The 15,676-nt window shown below is 43.8% G+C and overlaps 9 protein-coding genes across 9 annotated transcripts in view; 7 read left to right on the top strand and 2 right to left on the bottom strand.

Moving 5' to 3' along the window:
- Positions 1-15,676, top strand: part of RpS7 (ribosomal protein S7) — a 267,915-nt gene that overhangs the window by 22,929 nt on the left and 229,310 nt on the right. The gene's annotated exons all lie outside the window — the stretch shown is intronic.
- Positions 1,059-3,896, bottom strand: LOC108017224 (sphingomyelin phosphodiesterase 1). Its single transcript, XM_036819733.3, has 4 exons — positions 2,835-3,896; positions 1,863-2,583; positions 1,407-1,556; positions 1,059-1,345 (listed from the first exon to the last, which is right to left on the bottom strand). The coding sequence occupies exons 1-4, from the start codon at positions 3,869-3,871 to the stop codon at positions 1,175-1,177; spliced, it is 2,079 nt and encodes a 692-aa protein (XP_036675628.3). The 5' UTR covers positions 3,872-3,896; the 3' UTR covers positions 1,059-1,174.
- LOC108017223 (RING finger protein 37) lies at positions 4,828-7,693 on the top strand. The gene is made up of 2 exons (XM_017084220.4): positions 4,828-5,854; positions 6,330-7,693. The coding sequence occupies exons 1-2, from the start codon at positions 5,150-5,152 to the stop codon at positions 7,083-7,085; spliced, it is 1,461 nt and encodes a 486-aa protein (XP_016939709.4). The 5' UTR covers positions 4,828-5,149; the 3' UTR covers positions 7,086-7,693.
- On the top strand, positions 7,973-8,704 carry LOC108017268 (uncharacterized). Its single transcript, XM_017084283.4, has one exon. The coding sequence runs from the start codon at positions 8,056-8,058 to the stop codon at positions 8,623-8,625; it is 570 nt and encodes a 189-aa protein (XP_016939772.4). The 5' UTR covers positions 7,973-8,055; the 3' UTR covers positions 8,626-8,704.
- Positions 8,649-9,307, bottom strand: mRpS18C (mitochondrial ribosomal protein S18C). The gene is made up of 2 exons (XM_017084284.4): positions 9,161-9,307; positions 8,649-9,105 (listed from the first exon to the last, which is right to left on the bottom strand). Exons 1-2 carry the CDS (start codon positions 9,192-9,194, stop codon positions 8,717-8,719), a joined length of 423 nt encoding a protein of 140 aa, XP_016939773.4. The 5' UTR covers positions 9,195-9,307; the 3' UTR covers positions 8,649-8,716.
- On the top strand, positions 9,316-9,990 carry LOC108017270 (thyroid transcription factor 1-associated protein 26). The gene is made up of 2 exons (XM_017084285.4): positions 9,316-9,489; positions 9,552-9,990. The coding sequence occupies exons 1-2, from the start codon at positions 9,355-9,357 to the stop codon at positions 9,792-9,794; spliced, it is 378 nt and encodes a 125-aa protein (XP_016939774.4). The 5' UTR covers positions 9,316-9,354; the 3' UTR covers positions 9,795-9,990.
- Positions 10,405-11,813, top strand: LOC108017271 (uncharacterized). The gene has a single exon (XM_017084286.4). The coding sequence runs from the start codon at positions 10,794-10,796 to the stop codon at positions 11,811-11,813; it is 1,020 nt and encodes a 339-aa protein (XP_016939775.4). The 5' UTR covers positions 10,405-10,793.
- Positions 11,326-15,676, top strand: part of Mlc2 (myosin light chain 2) — a 272,717-nt gene continuing 268,366 nt past the window's right edge. Inside the window, exon 1 of the mRNA XM_070996190.1 lies at positions 11,326-11,329. The gene's annotated coding sequence lies outside the window, so the exon portion shown is untranslated. The remainder of the gene's footprint in view (positions 11,330-15,676) is intronic.
- Positions 11,351-14,462, top strand: LOC108017272 (uncharacterized). The gene is made up of 2 exons (XM_017084287.4): positions 11,351-14,277; positions 14,341-14,462. Exons 1-2 carry the CDS (start codon positions 14,133-14,135, stop codon positions 14,355-14,357), a joined length of 162 nt encoding a protein of 53 aa, XP_016939776.3. The 5' UTR covers positions 11,351-14,132; the 3' UTR covers positions 14,358-14,462.

Here is a 15,676-nt window from a genome sequence, read left to right as displayed (position 1 = left end):
ACTATATACTTTCTTCTTCTTATTGTGAAAATATTTAATCTGTATTTATGAGAAAACATTTAATCACTAAACAATAAACTAAATTGTTCCAATTTATACCCTTTACTGGTAGAGTAAAGGGGTAAACTAGATTCATCGGAAAGTAGAAGGATGGAAGGGATTCCGACCCTATAAAGTATAGCCATATCCGTCTGTTTATCCGTCCGTATGAACGCTGAGATCTCGGAAACTATAAAACCTAGAAAGTTGGTATTTCGCATGTAGATGATTGAGGTTCTGGGATGTCTGTCCTCAAGTCAAAAATTGTCAAAATCAGATATAGTAAGCTAATTTATAGCACTATTTACGACTTATGGTTAACTTTTTTTTTTAAAGTAACGTTTTCAGTCAGTTCAAGGGTCGTGAGTTTATTTGTTGCGCAAGTAAAAAACAGCATATTTAAATTTTAGATCCAATATATTCGTTTTCTTTGATTAATTTTGAGTTATTCAGATTATAGCGTTGCCAACTCGATCCGCCCTAAATCATTATCAGAAAAACCCTTCTGCACGTGCATACATTTATGCGTGACTGAAAAACGCCTATTGCCTTGGCCATAAACCTGTAGCCAACTGCTTGTTTAATGGCGTGATGAAGATTACGCCATGATCCCTAAGTTTTGATCACCATTCTTTGCCTAATCGATCCATCGTAAATCATTCCCATTCCATTTCTATCACGTGCTTACATTAATGCGTGAGTTCAAGATCAGCAATTGCCTTGGCCATAAACCTGTCGTCAACTGCTTTTTTTGTGGCGTGATTCAGATCCACAACTTTCGATCACGATTTTACCTAATCGATCCGCCGCAAGTCATTCCCAAATAAAGCTCTCTTGCACGTGCTTACATTTATGCGTGACTTTAAAATCAGCCAAAATTGTGTTGGCCATAAACACGTAGCCAACTGTTGCTTTATGGCCAACACGGTTAAATTGGCTAATTTGTGCAAATCGCCATCAGTCGATAAGCCAATCGGCAGGAAAACAAAGTCCCGTCCCCCAACAAAAATCACCATAGGTTTAGCTTTCGATAGGGATAAGCGCATACTTCTATTTGCCACTTGAGAGTGGACACTTTTATAATGGAGTCCATTCGGATTATATAACTTAGGTTAGGTGGTAAAAGTGAGGATTACTAGAGGGTAAGACGGATGAAGAGGACTACGGCCAGCAGGGAGCTGATGCTGAGCAGTCCCAAAGTGGAGGATCCCCCGCCTCCGTTGTCATCATCGGGAGTCGTACTGCTGCTGGGTCCAGGAGTGGTGGCTTCACTGGTTCCAGATGAGGTGTTTCCCTCGTTATCCAGCTGAAGGGTGCGATTTATAGTTTAGTTTTAAGTATCTTTTAAGTTATAGATATAAACTTACAGAGGCATACAGCTTTTCCAGCAGTTCCTCGCAGCGTCCTCGCTGGGAATTGACGGTCACAGCAGCACGGCAAAGAGATCCTGCCAAGCAGGTGCGATCGCAACCTGCATTCACCTGGGGATCTGCAGAGGTCACACGGAAGCGCCAGTACTGGAAGAGAAAGGGGTGTTATAGTGTGGATGAAAGAGTGGTAGGCTTTTTACATTTGATGTGCCTCTATCTTATCGTAACAAAGAAAGCTTTTTAAATGTGAAAGTTATATCCCAATAAATATCAAATATATTTCATATTTTCAATTGATCTTAATGTCCCTAAACTTTGGAAACTATTAAAAATAATTTCAGTTTATGAAAAATGTTAAAAATTTTAACACATTAAGTACATTGATATTATAGTTCCCAACATGATAAATACAATATTATCCAAATCTACTTATAAGAAAGGATCTCAACTCACCTTCCTCATCAAGGCGGGGTTCTCGGCGAACTGGTCGAGGAGCTTGTCGATTCCAGCAGGACTCGTGTCCTCGGTGAACTCCTTGATGAACTCGTACTCCAGGAACCACTTGGGCTGCTCATCAGGTGTCAGATTGGCCTCAGTCAGATTGTAGATCCAGGTCCAATGGTTGGTCACTTCAAAGGTTGTGGGACTCACGGCGTACTCCCTGTAGTTCGGGTTCTTGTTGGAGTAGGTGGTAACAGCACCGCCGTTCCAGGCAACCGCAGTGGCATGTCCCTCGTCCTCCGAATAGTAGACAAAGAGCTCGTCCTTGTGCGAGTGTCCTGTGAAAATACCACTGATTGTGGAGCTGAAGCGGGTGATGCAACGGTTGAGTTCCCGAGCCCACACAGACCAACAGGTTCCATCTCCCGACGGGATGTGGGTGAGCACATGGACGTACTCCCCGGCTTTTTCGGCCTCCAAAAGGGTATCATGGAACCACTGGAGTTGGGGAATCTTATCGGTTCCACTGTGGTACAACCAGAAGTTGTCCGTATAGCAATCGTTGCTGTTCAGAGCGATGATGCGGAATCCCTTCCTGGGGACCACTGTGTAATAACCTCCCCTGAGGATCGTTTCCTTGGTTTCCTCGGGCAGCCACCTCGACCAGTCGTTGTACAGGTGCTCATACAGCCACTTGGTGCTGAGCTCATCTGGAACGCCCTCGGGACTGAAGCTGGAATTTATAATTGAGATAGATTAGCATTTGTAGTAAAAGTGCTGAAAGACATTATAAATTATTGAGTGGTGTGCTAGAGGAAATCAAAGATAAGGATTTAATGGTACTCTTATAATTCTTAAGTTATCTAAGATTAAGATTAACTATTTTTGCAATTTATAAGTAGACAGCTGTCGTTCCTATATAAATTACATCACAAGGATCTGTTTTAAATTAATGTTGTTTCTCCAGAATTTAAGATTACTTACAGGTTCAGAGGATGGGGTTCATGGTTGCCGATGCAGGGATAGACGGGAACATCCCCGAAGGCCTGGTTGATGCGCTCACTGACCTTGGTCAGCACCATGCTGTTCTTCTCCACGGAGGTGGCCCACACCATGTGGTCCACAATATCGCCAGTCTGATAGACATAGTCGCACTTCGTGTTGAGCACCGCGCTATCCAGGGCGGACTCAAAGGCCTGCCAGGGAAGATCGCAGTCCCTGTAGTCACCCCAGTAACCAGCCGCCTCACTAGTTCCCTCGGTCGTCTCCTTGTTCCTCTGGCAACACATGGGTTCCGCACAGGTAGCCAGACTGCCAGGCGTGTACAAGGGATCATGGTGGATGTCGGTGATCTGGCAGATCCTGATGTCAGACTCGCTATAGGTAGGGGTATCGGACTTGGGGCCGCTCAAGGGCTCCGCAGTGCTATCCACGGCCAGAGTCCAGTTGTAGGCCTCGTTGGAAACGGTGTTGCAGAAGTTGTACTCCATGAACAGGGAGCAGAAGCTCTGGGAATCGATCTCGGAGTTCCTCATAATATACTCCATGGTGGGCAGGTTGGAGTTGATCAGACCCTCGCAGACCTCCTCCGTTTGCAGATTCAACCGGCGGCACGCGTCCATGGCAAAGGCCTTCATCAGGACGGAGCTATTCTCGCCGTGGAGTTCGCCGTCCTCATCGCGAATGGTGCGAATGAAGACATTTATCACCGACCGACAGGCCACACACACAAAGAAGCTATCTCTGGGCTCCAGATCGGGCATATTCCTGGTGAAAATGTCCTTCTGGCTGTGCGACTTGGCCAGCTGATTGGTGAGCTTGAGGAACTCGGGGGTCTCGACTCCGGTCTTCAAGAAGGTTACGTACTCCTTGACCAGGCGCTCGGATATGTCGTCGGCAATGGCGGACAGGATGTGGTCGTCCACGTCAAAGTCCACCGGCACTCCGGGCAGGTTCACAGAGGACACCGCCAGGAACCCGGAGGTCAAGGCAATCGCCAACAGGATTCCGATTCCCCTCATGGTTCGCAGAGCAACTGGAGCATGACTGACATCGATGGTGCCACTTATAGCCTTCGGTTATCTCTGCGCCAGCTGGCCAAGCCATTGACAAGAGCGGAAAACCCATTTAGCCGGGTGATTAGCCTAATCTATAATCGTAGAGCTTTTTAATATTTTTATATTTGGCTCATGAAGTGGCCATAATCGGCCTCCGGTGGGGCAGATTTTTGAATTATACATCATAAAAGTGGCTATTTCGGCAATTCACAACAATTTGGCATTAATAATAAGCTGGTAAACCTTTGAAACGAACTCCTTAATTGGACCACTGATAGCATTTTTCTTACAATATTCTTATTTTTATAAAATCAAATCCCCACATTTTTAAAATGGAAGTCTTTAGTACAAAGTAACAAATTAGTTTTTCTAAACCAATTAAACAAGATTAGAGTTACCTATAAAATTAGACTAAAATTTTACTAATTCTTCATTTATTTTCTCTGTATATTTTACTAATAATAATTAATACATTCTTTTACTTTGAAATTTACGCGGGCTTTTAGCTTTTTAGATAAATGGTTAGAGTCCTCGATAACTATCGATAACATGGTTAGAGTCCTAAATTCAATTCTCCAAAAGTGGATACTCATAGCGAAGACTCGAACCGCTGGTTGGTGTCCCGGGAATTAGTACAATATTTTTCCCGCGTTCTAATTTAAAAAGCAGTTATAATTTTTTTTAAATCTGGAAAAAGTTTTCATTTAAAATATTTTGATTGGTTGATATGTTTTTTCTGGAGCTAAATTTGCTGTCAGCGGCACAGCAATTGCAACATTTGCGCATACGCCCAGTGTTCCATTTAAGCTGTTTGCTGGGTTCAAAAACATGTTTTCGAAAATATCGATATATCAGGTGAAGCAATATCTCGATATTTATTTTTAGTCAAAAATATCGATGCATCGATACTCTGATATATTGTTCACCCCTGGTATAATTTCCAGATTTATAAATATTCGAAGAGCAGGGGGATAATTGTCATTTTAAGCGTTGTGCGATGCCAGCCGAAGTCCGGGACAGCCTGTGAGTGTTCAGGATCGGGCTGAGAACAGGAGCGAACCCTCGCGAGGATTAGCAGGCGGATTACCAGGCAGGACTAGCAGCGTTTGCGAGGCAGGGGCCGCAACAAAAGACCCTCTACGCCTCCGAAGTGACGCCATTTTCTGTGCGAATAAAGAGCAGGTGGGGCACGGCGGAGATACACCCGATAAAGCGACACATAACAGCCACCGAGCAGCCAGGATGAGCAGCCTGATCAACTTCCTCAACCCCAAGCTGAAACCCTCCGTGGAGAGCGATGCCGTGTGCGAGGATGGGTACACTGCGGCCAATCTGGTGGCGGACGACATCGAGCAGCTGGAGCGGGGGTTCATGTGCTTCGCCGTCTGCAAGCCGCCCATTGAGATCGTCTTCGACTTCCCCAAGGCGGTGGACATGAAGGTCATCAAGTTGTGGCCCTCCTGCGGAGCACTCAGATCCACCGCCTTTGAGCTCCATGGACGACACGATGGCATCTGGGAACGGGTGGCCTTTGTTCGCGACCTGGGACGTGGCGTGGACTCGGTGACCTTCTGCTACCAGAGCGACTACAACTCGCGCAGCAGCTCGAACTCGGAACAGAGCGAGAAGGTGTTCTTCTTCAAGTCCGCCCACAAGATCCTGGCCAGCACGAATAGCGTCAAGGTGGTCATCCGGGCCACGGAGAGGTGTCCTCCGGTGCTACGCAAGGTTCAGATGTGGGGACTGCCCGCCCGTTCCCTGGACAAAGCTGATCGGGAGCTGGTCAAGACTATATGGAGCGAGATAAGCGATCCCTACGGCCAGCGGGATGCCGCCCAGACGCCCACGGGCCAGAGGTCACCACCGCGACATGTTCCCGAGCTGCGGGAGCAGTCCACACTCTCCATTCCCGAGGAGTTCCTCGACTCCATCACCTGGGAGCTAATGGTAAGGAGTCCTTTGTGTCCTGCACATCCTGCAGGCAGGCAGAACCTATTTCCCTCCTTATCTCTCACTTTGAGTGCCCACTTACACTTCTGCAACTGAGTACATAGCCATGAATCAGCGGCGGCCATTTTGTCGATTCCACTTCCGCAAGAAATGCATTGCAAGGTCAATTCAATCTGGTCATGTGCACACATGTACAAAAGTAAAACGAAAACATTGCCTGGTGGATTTTAAAAACGTTCCTAGGAAATGTTGAAATCAAATCATTTCATTATCAATGTCTACCAAGGAAGTAACGAAATCGTCAGTCGTTCAACCAAGAAATATCAGTTCTCGAATCATTAAGCAAGATTATTCACCTTAGGATATGATAAAAAAGTTCAACGATTTCTTAGAACATTCAAAATATTCCTTTATAATATTATTGATTTCCTAATTCTTTTTAACATTATAATGGCTCACATCTCCCCTTCAGATCTTCCCCACCGTGCTGCCCTCTGGAAAAGTGGTAGACCAGTCCACCATCGACAAGCACGCCGAGGAGGAGGCCAAGTGGGGCCGGCAGCCCTCGGATCCCTTCACAGGCCTGGAGTACAATGCACAGCGCAAGGCGATCCTTAATTTGGCCCTGAAAGCGCGCATTGAGAAGTTCCTCATGGAGCACTCGGAGCACTTCAAGGCGGTACCGCGCAGCTTGGGAACTTCTCGCCTACGTCGCCGCCACGCCTCGCAGTTCGCCAGCAGCACCTGCCAACCCGGACAGATCAGTCCAGCTGCCGGAACCTATTCGGCACTGAGCAACGCCTACAAGCAGCAGCAACGGAAGAGCAGGGCCACCGCCACGGCCACCTCCTCATCAGCGACTTCCCCCGGAGGATCGCCGCACTCGCCGCCGGCGGCCAAGAGGGCCAGGCACAGTCACCATGGCAGCAGCGCCTGTGCCACCGTTACCTCGGCCACAACCTCCATCGACCAGGCCATTCAGCAGGCGCTGCAGAAGGTCACACGCTTCAGCCAGTTGGCCTCGAACTCTAGCGCCGGATCCGGATTAAGTGCTCCTCCCGCCAGCTGCATAAACTGCCGGAGCGCCCAGTTTGGCTATGAGATCCGCACCTGCCGCCACCTGGTCTGCCGGGAGTGCCTGGTGCTCCTCTCGCGCGACCAGCAGTGCGTCTGTAAGGTATTCTTCCGCGGAGCCGATGTGGAGCGCTACCACAAGCTGGATCCTTAAGAGCTTCCCCCGTCGACCGTTGCAATAAGTTTGGTTCTCCCCCGTTCGGTTCAGTTTGTAAGCCAGTCAATCGCTTTAGCCCCTAGGCCTCGTCTACGTTAGTTTATAGTCATATCAGAGTCGGTCTGGTTCGGTTCTGGTCGCAGAATCGCAATTTCGCAGAGAAGCCAAATGTGTACACGCGCGAGTCTTTACCGATTCGTCGGCAGTATGTATCAGTATCAGGTCACGTTTAGTCATAGAGCAGATTACATATTACAGATTACAGATTACGGATTACCGATTAGCAATAGAGAGTGCGCGCCTAGTTTTTGTAGACACTTTATATACAGTCCCCAAAAGACAGGATCAGGATCGTTCAGCGCGAGTTTATATATTCATACCAACTATACCTAGAATAAAGTACAATAAAACTAAAGTCGATTGTGTAATCAAAGGAGAGCGACAGCGTTACCTTTTGCGATTTGATCAAAATTGCTTTTGAAATTTGTTTAAACGTTACTACTACCAATTTTCAATAAGTTCAAATTGTCTATAAAAAGTTTAAATTTCAAATAGTGTTTAAGACTACAAAGTTTTCGTTAGTATTAAAATTCAATACCTATTTATTTTTATTGTGTATCGTTTATTTTGCGTCACAAAAATTGTAGTTACATTTATGTACATTTTATTATGTACGATTTACTTCATTACTTCGCTCTCAATAAAAAGATTACAAAAAATGCTACCTTATTGTTTTCTTTGGGTTCTAAAAAATGCGTCTTATATTTTGAAATCTTACAAACAAAAATGTAGGTAAATTTTTAATTATCTACATTCCAATTTGGCGCCTTCTGTTTGCATACTACTGGAACTACAATTCTGATTTCTCCGATATCGTTATCGATAAAAACAGCTGTGTCCATTCAGCTGTGTTGTTGTTGTAAGCATTTCAAAATTTGCCCAATATTTTAATTTGCCAGGAATTTCGATGTCCGGGGAGACCAATATAACGCCTCAATCCGGCCGGAGACCACGTCTCGGATTGGGCAGGCGTGGTTGTCAATCCACGCCTTTAATGAGACTTCAGAGGGAGGAAACCTCTGTTAACACTCCAATAAATAGGAACCAGGAGACTCCAAAGGCTTTAGCCTTATCCCTCAGCGCTCGCAGGATAGGATTGTCCAAAAACCGGACAGAATTGACCAAAAAGAAGCTGGAGTTTGCTGTGGCTCAGGAAAACAAGGACGATGAGCCAGAGGTTGTGAAGAAGCCACCAAAACAGGTGGCCAAGGTTCCCAAAAAGAAGAGTGATCCTGAAGAGAATTGCCATAAGTCAGACGATGAAAAGCAACAGGATCCCCAGAAGAATCAGCTGGAAGAGAGTCCCCAGCACAGCAAAATCACAGAGCTGCAGGGTGATATAGAAATCTGGCGCCGGGCATTCATAGCCTCTGTGGACGATCTACTGACGATGGCGGAGCCAGGACTCTCAAAGAAGGACCTCCTCGCCCAGCTGGGCATTCCGCTCGAGATGCTGCGCTATCTGGAGGAGGATTAACCTTAAAAAAACATAGTTTGCCATAAGATTTAACATTAAGAAACTGTATATTCCCATTGCAACAAGGAGAACACTCAAACTTATCAAAAAACTAGTACTTGTGCGGGCGCACGGGCCGCTCGGGATCGAAAAGCTTGGGGTCCTGCAGGAAGTCGAGGTCCTTGTGATAGCCCGGCATCAGCAGACACTGCTGGGCGCGCAGGATGGCCTGCTCCACCTGCTCCTGCCGGCGCTTGCATAATCCGGTGATGTGCCGCCCGTAAATGCGACCCGTGTACGGGGATTGGAACTGGGAGAGCAACTTTACGTTCTTGTAGTGCGGCTCGATGCTGTGCTTGCACAGGATGCACTGCTGGGGGTCCTTTTGATAGGGATTCGTTATGTCAATTGGTAAATCCGAGTCCGCGGATTCCGGGGAGGCTGAGTAAAAGCGGCTGGTGGCGCCCAATTGCTGCCTGCCCATCAGATTGACCACCGTGGCTATAGAAAGCATAATTAGTAAGGCATTTATATATTTTCCATATTTTTAACTCACCCTTTTCAGCTAGAAATTTACCTAATTTAAGCATATTTACTTTTTTTCACCAATATTTACCTCGTGCTATCGGTATCGATAGAACGATAACACAACAGCACCTGAGCAGTGTTGGTAAATGCCTGATTGTAACATGTGTTTAACCATCGATATATCGATAAGTTTGCTGCCTATAAATTTATAAAAACACAAAAATGAAACCGAGATCCCAGAAACCCCAAGGAAAACTCCAAGGAAAACCCCATGGAAAACCCAACAAAGGTCCTGTCAAGGTGGCCCACAGTCAAAAGCCTTACTTCAAGAACAAAAACAAACAAAAGGGAAAAGACGTAAGTGAGAAAATCAATCAAATGGAGTAGGTATACACACATGTTTTTCCAATATTTTCCAGGACAAGCCCAATAAACCCAATAAACCCGAGATCCGGAATATGAAACGTCAGGAAAAGGCTGCCAAGGAGGCGGCGGAAAGGGAGAAAGTTCGGGCGGAGCGGGATGCCCAAGTAAAAGCCTATAAAAAGAAGCGTTTGGAGAAAACCAAGGCCATCAGCAAAAGGACCCAAAAGGGTCAGCCCTTGATGAAAGATCGCATGCAGCTCCTTTTGAAACAGATCGAGGAGATGAAGCGCCGTTAAGTGAGTCACGGGACATCTTAGTGTTACAAGGGACATCCCCTGAAAAGGTCGTGTTTATACCCATCGAACACGTAATGGGGATTTGTGTAGGCGCTACACTACAGAAGTTTTACCTATAGGGCGCACAACGAAATGTTTACTTTTACAGTAGGTTTACTTTATTTTTAATTAAAATACACTGTTTTCCACAACCATATTCGTTTGTAAAGTATTTTTTAAGCTATGATTTTTTAAAAAGACTTACATATCTAAAATACCAAGTACTGAAGTATACCATGAGTATATGAGACTTGAAAACATAGATTTTTAAAGAGTTTACGAGTTCAACAGACATTGAGACACTTTTGCTTAGACGATAAAACTTAAATTATGATGGACTTTTCAACAAGTACTTATTCCTCACTAAATTGGTTATTCAATATATCGATCTAAACCTTTGGTTCTATATTATAACTTGAATTTAATTTTGTAATATGTTGAATAGGTACATTTATACCCCTACCTCTACGTTAAACGTTACCTTACAAGATTTTGTAAAATTCATACGGAAGAAACAACAGCTTATAACAAATCTGTAGACAGCCTGTCTATCTAAGCAACTTAGTTAAACATTTTTGATGGCCGTCAGCTGGGTGATGGACGTACCGTCTGTACCATCTTGAACATAAATTAGATGGTCGTGCGGTAACTGTCTGTACACCCGGAAGTGCGACTACACTCTCCCCGTGAGGGCGGCTGGAAACAGGTCCTTCGGCAAGGTCATGTCTCTGCCGAGGGACGCTGGCAAATGGTAGTCGGGCGAAGAGAAGACAACTCTGGAAGATCACCCCAATCCAAGGCGGAACAGCCAGCGCCGAAGGATGAGTGGCCGAGGGGTAACTCGGTCCTGAGCCGGCGAACTCTGCGCACCTGTCGACCCGCAGTTTCAATCCAGACTTCCTGCGGCATCTCGGGCTCTGCTGTGGGCGACCTCCTTTCCCGTGCACTCGTGGGAACCAAATGAATAGTCTAAAAATATATGAGTCCGATGCCGCTCCAAAGGCATCAACCATCCAGAATTCAGGTCCTGGCTTCGTGCGGCTGAAAAGCAAGCAAAAGAAGCTGCTGCGAAAGGCTCTTCAAGGTGGACTGACCAGAGAAAAGGCTCTAGCAGTGGCGCAAGCTGTTCCCATAGCCAAGGGACTCCTGCCTGCTCCTTATGGAATACAGACCACCACACCCTATCCCTACTCCACTTTCGTTAAATGTGTAAGAATCGGTGTGGCTCCGGAGTCTGCTGGGACTCTGCTGACCGCCGAGGAAGTAACCAGGATCAAAGAGGCCATAGTTGATGTTACCGTGGAGAATTCTGGCAGCCAGAAGCCCCAGTTTGAGGGATGTGTTCCTCGAAGAGGATGGCTTCTTATCACCTGTTCCAACTTATCCACCGCAGAGTGGTTTAAACAAAATTTCTGCCACATTCAGGCCAAAGTAGACATTAAACTAAAGTTAATGAAAGAGTCAGAACTCCCGAAGAAAAATGTGGTGCTTGGATACTTTCCAGACAGCCTATCCACCAGCAGTAAAAAGGTCCTGCAAATCATAGAGGCCCAGAACTCCGTCTCAACCGCAGAATGGAGGGTTATGAACCGATTGATCCATGGTGATTTCTTACATCTTGTCATGGCCGTAGACAATGAGTCTCACAAGAAGCTGGTTAAGATGGGTGGGCTCATCTTCTACCGATTCGGTCGCTTAAAACTGTATTCGAAAAGTGCTTCAGATAGGAAAAAGGCATTAGATGGCAAAAACCTAGCATCAAATATATCACCAGTAGAAAAATCCTTTGAAAAACCCGCTCCAAGTCAGACTGCTGCTGAAGATCAAGCTATGAGAAACATTGGTCCTGGAAATTTCTGTGATAATCCGTGGAATTCCTACAATAATCCTGTATATCAATGGAATCAACAACCAAATTCGTGGTATTATCCAAATTATCCACCGCCCTTTTGGTCTGGATCCGGCACCTGGAATAGATGAGATAGAATGTTTAATGATCAACCTTTGTCTGAAAGCAACTGATGGAACGGGTTCTACAAAAAAGAAACTAAGGCCAAGTCAAGTAAGTTGCCATTTCAAGGGAGAAGTCAATACTTCATGCTTTTAATTGGATAAGTTAACATATGCCTTTTTGCATTGTTGTCCAGTTACATCCACTAACAAGATTTATTTACAGGAATTCCCTAAGCTCGACGTTTTTCCAGGGAGATATTTAGCACATTTCGTTGTTAGAGGTATTTAGAGTTTTTAATGAGTAGACATTTAAACAGGACTCTTTCAATTCCCACTTCCACCAACTACAAAATGGATTTTTTTTAACCAATAACACTCATTTCAATTGATTTTGCTTACAGCAACCGATACAGTTTATTACAGTAACACTGGTTACACTAAAAAAATCAAGTAATACTGGGGGAACTCAGTCAAAAAATATGTAACGTTGGTTACACTAAAGAGATATCTATGAGCATCCATATAGTACCTGGTAACTCTGGAAAGATTACGATTTTTAGGAATCGAAAAGCAAAGTTAATATAGAATTTAATCACAACTTTTGGCTTTAAACCAAAGTGTGCTAGCTAATTCTGTTAGGATGGCATCATGCAAAATAATCATGTCTTCCCTTTAATCCCTATGCAATCACATCCTCGCATATCATTATATTTTTCAGGCAGAGCAAAAAATCAGAAGATGATGAGAAAAAATATGCCATTGAAATCTGTAAAAGAGTTAGGGTTATGAAGCCCTCTTGGGTGTTCAGAATATTACTTTTCCGAGCACGCTCCGTTCGCTAATTAAATCTAATGCAACCTGTAATAAATTCGCTTGTCGCACTTTTCCGGCCGTGCGAATCAACCCTTTTTTCGCGACTCGCGACTATGCAAATTCTGGCGGCAAATTGCCTGGTGCCATTGAGCCTTATCATCTATGGCATCCTGAATCCTGATTCCTGTACCTGCCAGAGCCACCCTCGTAGGTCCTCGGATTCCCTCGCGATTTAGTGAACAAAGCAATTTGCTGGCTGCCACGCGATTCAATTTTCGCCAAAATATTCGGCATAATAGTAAAGTTTTATACGAATTCCGTTGGCAGAACATCCGTTTCCGCCTCGAAAGGGGGTTGACTTGGGACCACCCTTCCCTCACTTCAGATTGACAATCAGCATGCGGTCTCATATCCGCTGGAAAGGCAAACAAAAAGCGGGAAAACTTTCACTTTGCCGAATATTGCGAAACTATTGGGCTGCACACACAACCAGTTGACACAAATCGCACTAAATCAAAATTTATACTTTGCGCAAATAAAGCGAAAGGATGAGGACGAGGATGCCTCCTCGCAGGAAGTCGCTACACCCTGTGGCCATAAATCTCATCTAGTCAAATATTGAATTACGCCGGATGGGAAAGGGTTCTCTGGCGACTCGCAGATCCAATTTAGTGGGTCAGAAGGATATGGCACATCCCCTCACCATATAGTGTGTGACATTTTTCCGGCCATCGTTTTGTTCTGTTTATTTAATAAAAATTTCCAGTTATGAGATGAGTGCTCAAGGGGTCGTTTATGTGTCGATAATGAATAGTTATTGCTGTTCCGAGGGTTCTGATTCATAATGCTTTGTTTGGGTCGCTTATAATGCAATTTATGCATGTTTATGTTCGAGTAGTTATGGGGTTTTATTCGGGTGACAATGGGTTAGGGGCTCTTTATTCTTTATATTCCATTCTATTGACAAAAACACGCCCGTTGCCAAAAAACAGTACAGACATAGGTAAGTTGAACATACATTTTTACAACTACATATTTAATTAATTCCAGGTACCTCAAAATATCATAACAACACCTACAAAAATGTAATACTGTATAATATTTTCAGTTTGCCTGCCTTACCAAAAAACCTTTTGAAATAAACATAAACATATACAAACAACAAAACAGAAAGTTTTAATGATATATTATGTACGCCCGGTAATTCTTTTTCAATTTTATATTTTCTACGAATTCAATACAGCTTTATTACGGCCCAAAGTAAATAAAAACCTCTGAATGATCATTGCAACGCCGGTTCAGCTGTTTTGGGTTTTTCGTAGAGCTACCGGGGGTTCACTTTTCGATTTAGCGACGATCCCGCCTTCGGTAAAAACCAAGCTGATAAGAGATCCTATGATGTCATAATCATCGGGATTTTGTTGTATTTGGTAGAATCTTAAATATTTAATCAAGAGCCATCCCCGCTATAGCTTCAGTCCTAGCTCAACTCTCAGCATTAAAACAATACAGCCGGATTATATAATCATCAAAATGAAATACTTCAAGAGCTGTTGGCTTCTCATCGTTGTTCTACTCTTCATCTCTTCACAAAACGCCTTGGCAGCTCCAAAACGAAAAAGAAAAGGATTTTCTTTTCCAAAATTACCACATGTCAACATAAATATTCACCATAATAGTAAGTATGAAATGTAGAGTTCTTCCTACAAGATTAAACTAAAACCTATTTTATTCTTTTCAGATATTCACATTGGCTAACAACGCCTTTATTAATATACGTTTTAGTGTAGTCGTTGTTAAATAACTTAGTATGAGTTAAGTACATAGCTGTAGACATGTGTTCCGCTAAATATTAATTCAGTTGCTTAAAAAATAAAAATGCTCAAAACATATTTAAAATATTATTGTGCTTATTACTTAAACTAACATACCATCATATATATATTTGTTCATTAATTATTCTTTGTGATAAGACAGATTTGACAGCTATATTTATTAAAATTTTTAAGTTTATATAAAGAAGTATCTAATCTATTTGAAATGTTCCAAGCATGTCAAAAATATATACATGGAATTTCAAATATGGTTACTTACAAAATCTAGCTTTGTGATTTCTTGCGTCTTAATTTGCAACCCACTCACCTTATGTCTAGATTACAAAATTGCTTTTTTCCAAGGGATTAACCCCTCTCACCCAATTATTTAAATGCGAAACTTGTGCATAACTCACTGGCTTTCCAATCTTGTTAACGATTCGGTATGCTAATTAAATTCTTGCCAATGCAGGCAAGAAAAACAAGGATGTTCGAGAAATTTTCACTTTCGCTGGTCTGAGATAAGAAAAAATCTGCCTGGAAATTAACACCCGAACCGTAAAATGTTTCCCCAAACAATTTGGATCCGAGATCCTGGCGGAAGGACCAACTTTTGGCCGTGAATTTATGGGCATTTTGGCATGGAGTCGATGGAGTTGGGGATGCAGTTGCTCTTATCTGGCTGAAATATTAACGGTTTAGGCTTAATTACAAATGGCGACGATGCCCGGGGATCCCAAATTAACTGCCAGGACTTGCCAGGATTTCTGCGACGGGGTAAGAAAATGGGGACGGCAGCCATTAGGGTAATTATTTACAACAATTTCAAATTTTACACATGAACAAGTCGAAAAGCACAATAAAATGGCGCCACAAAATGTTTTGCATGCACTTTCCGTGTTTTGTTCGGTTCGGTTTTTGGCTTTGTTTTTCAAGTGCTGCGGCTCATAAATTACGAAAGTGCGGGTTGTAAATCACAGAATCACCCCTTTTCAGTTTCGTTATGCTCCTGGCGAATTGTCCATGTAAATTTCGAAATTTTCAACAATTTGCAACACTTTTTCTTTCTTTTTTGGCCAACGAAACACGTGGCCACAAATAATGGGCAGGGGGTAGTGTGAACAGAACCCTTTGAAAGCCGGCGCATAAATTTCAATTAAAATTGAAAAGCCATGAAAAATAAAATCCCCCACAGGGAGAGCGGAGTGATAGCCATGAAAAGTTTTTGCATGGAGTGTTTTGGGGGCAGTTTTAATTGTGGAC

This window comes from Drosophila suzukii, chromosome 3 (genome assembly GCF_043229965.1).
Source record: "Drosophila suzukii chromosome 3, CBGP_Dsuzu_IsoJpt1.0, whole genome shotgun sequence".
Lineage (NCBI taxonomy): Eukaryota > Metazoa > Arthropoda > Insecta > Diptera > Drosophilidae > Drosophila > Drosophila suzukii.
This window is presented reverse-complemented; position numbering and strand designations above follow the sequence as displayed.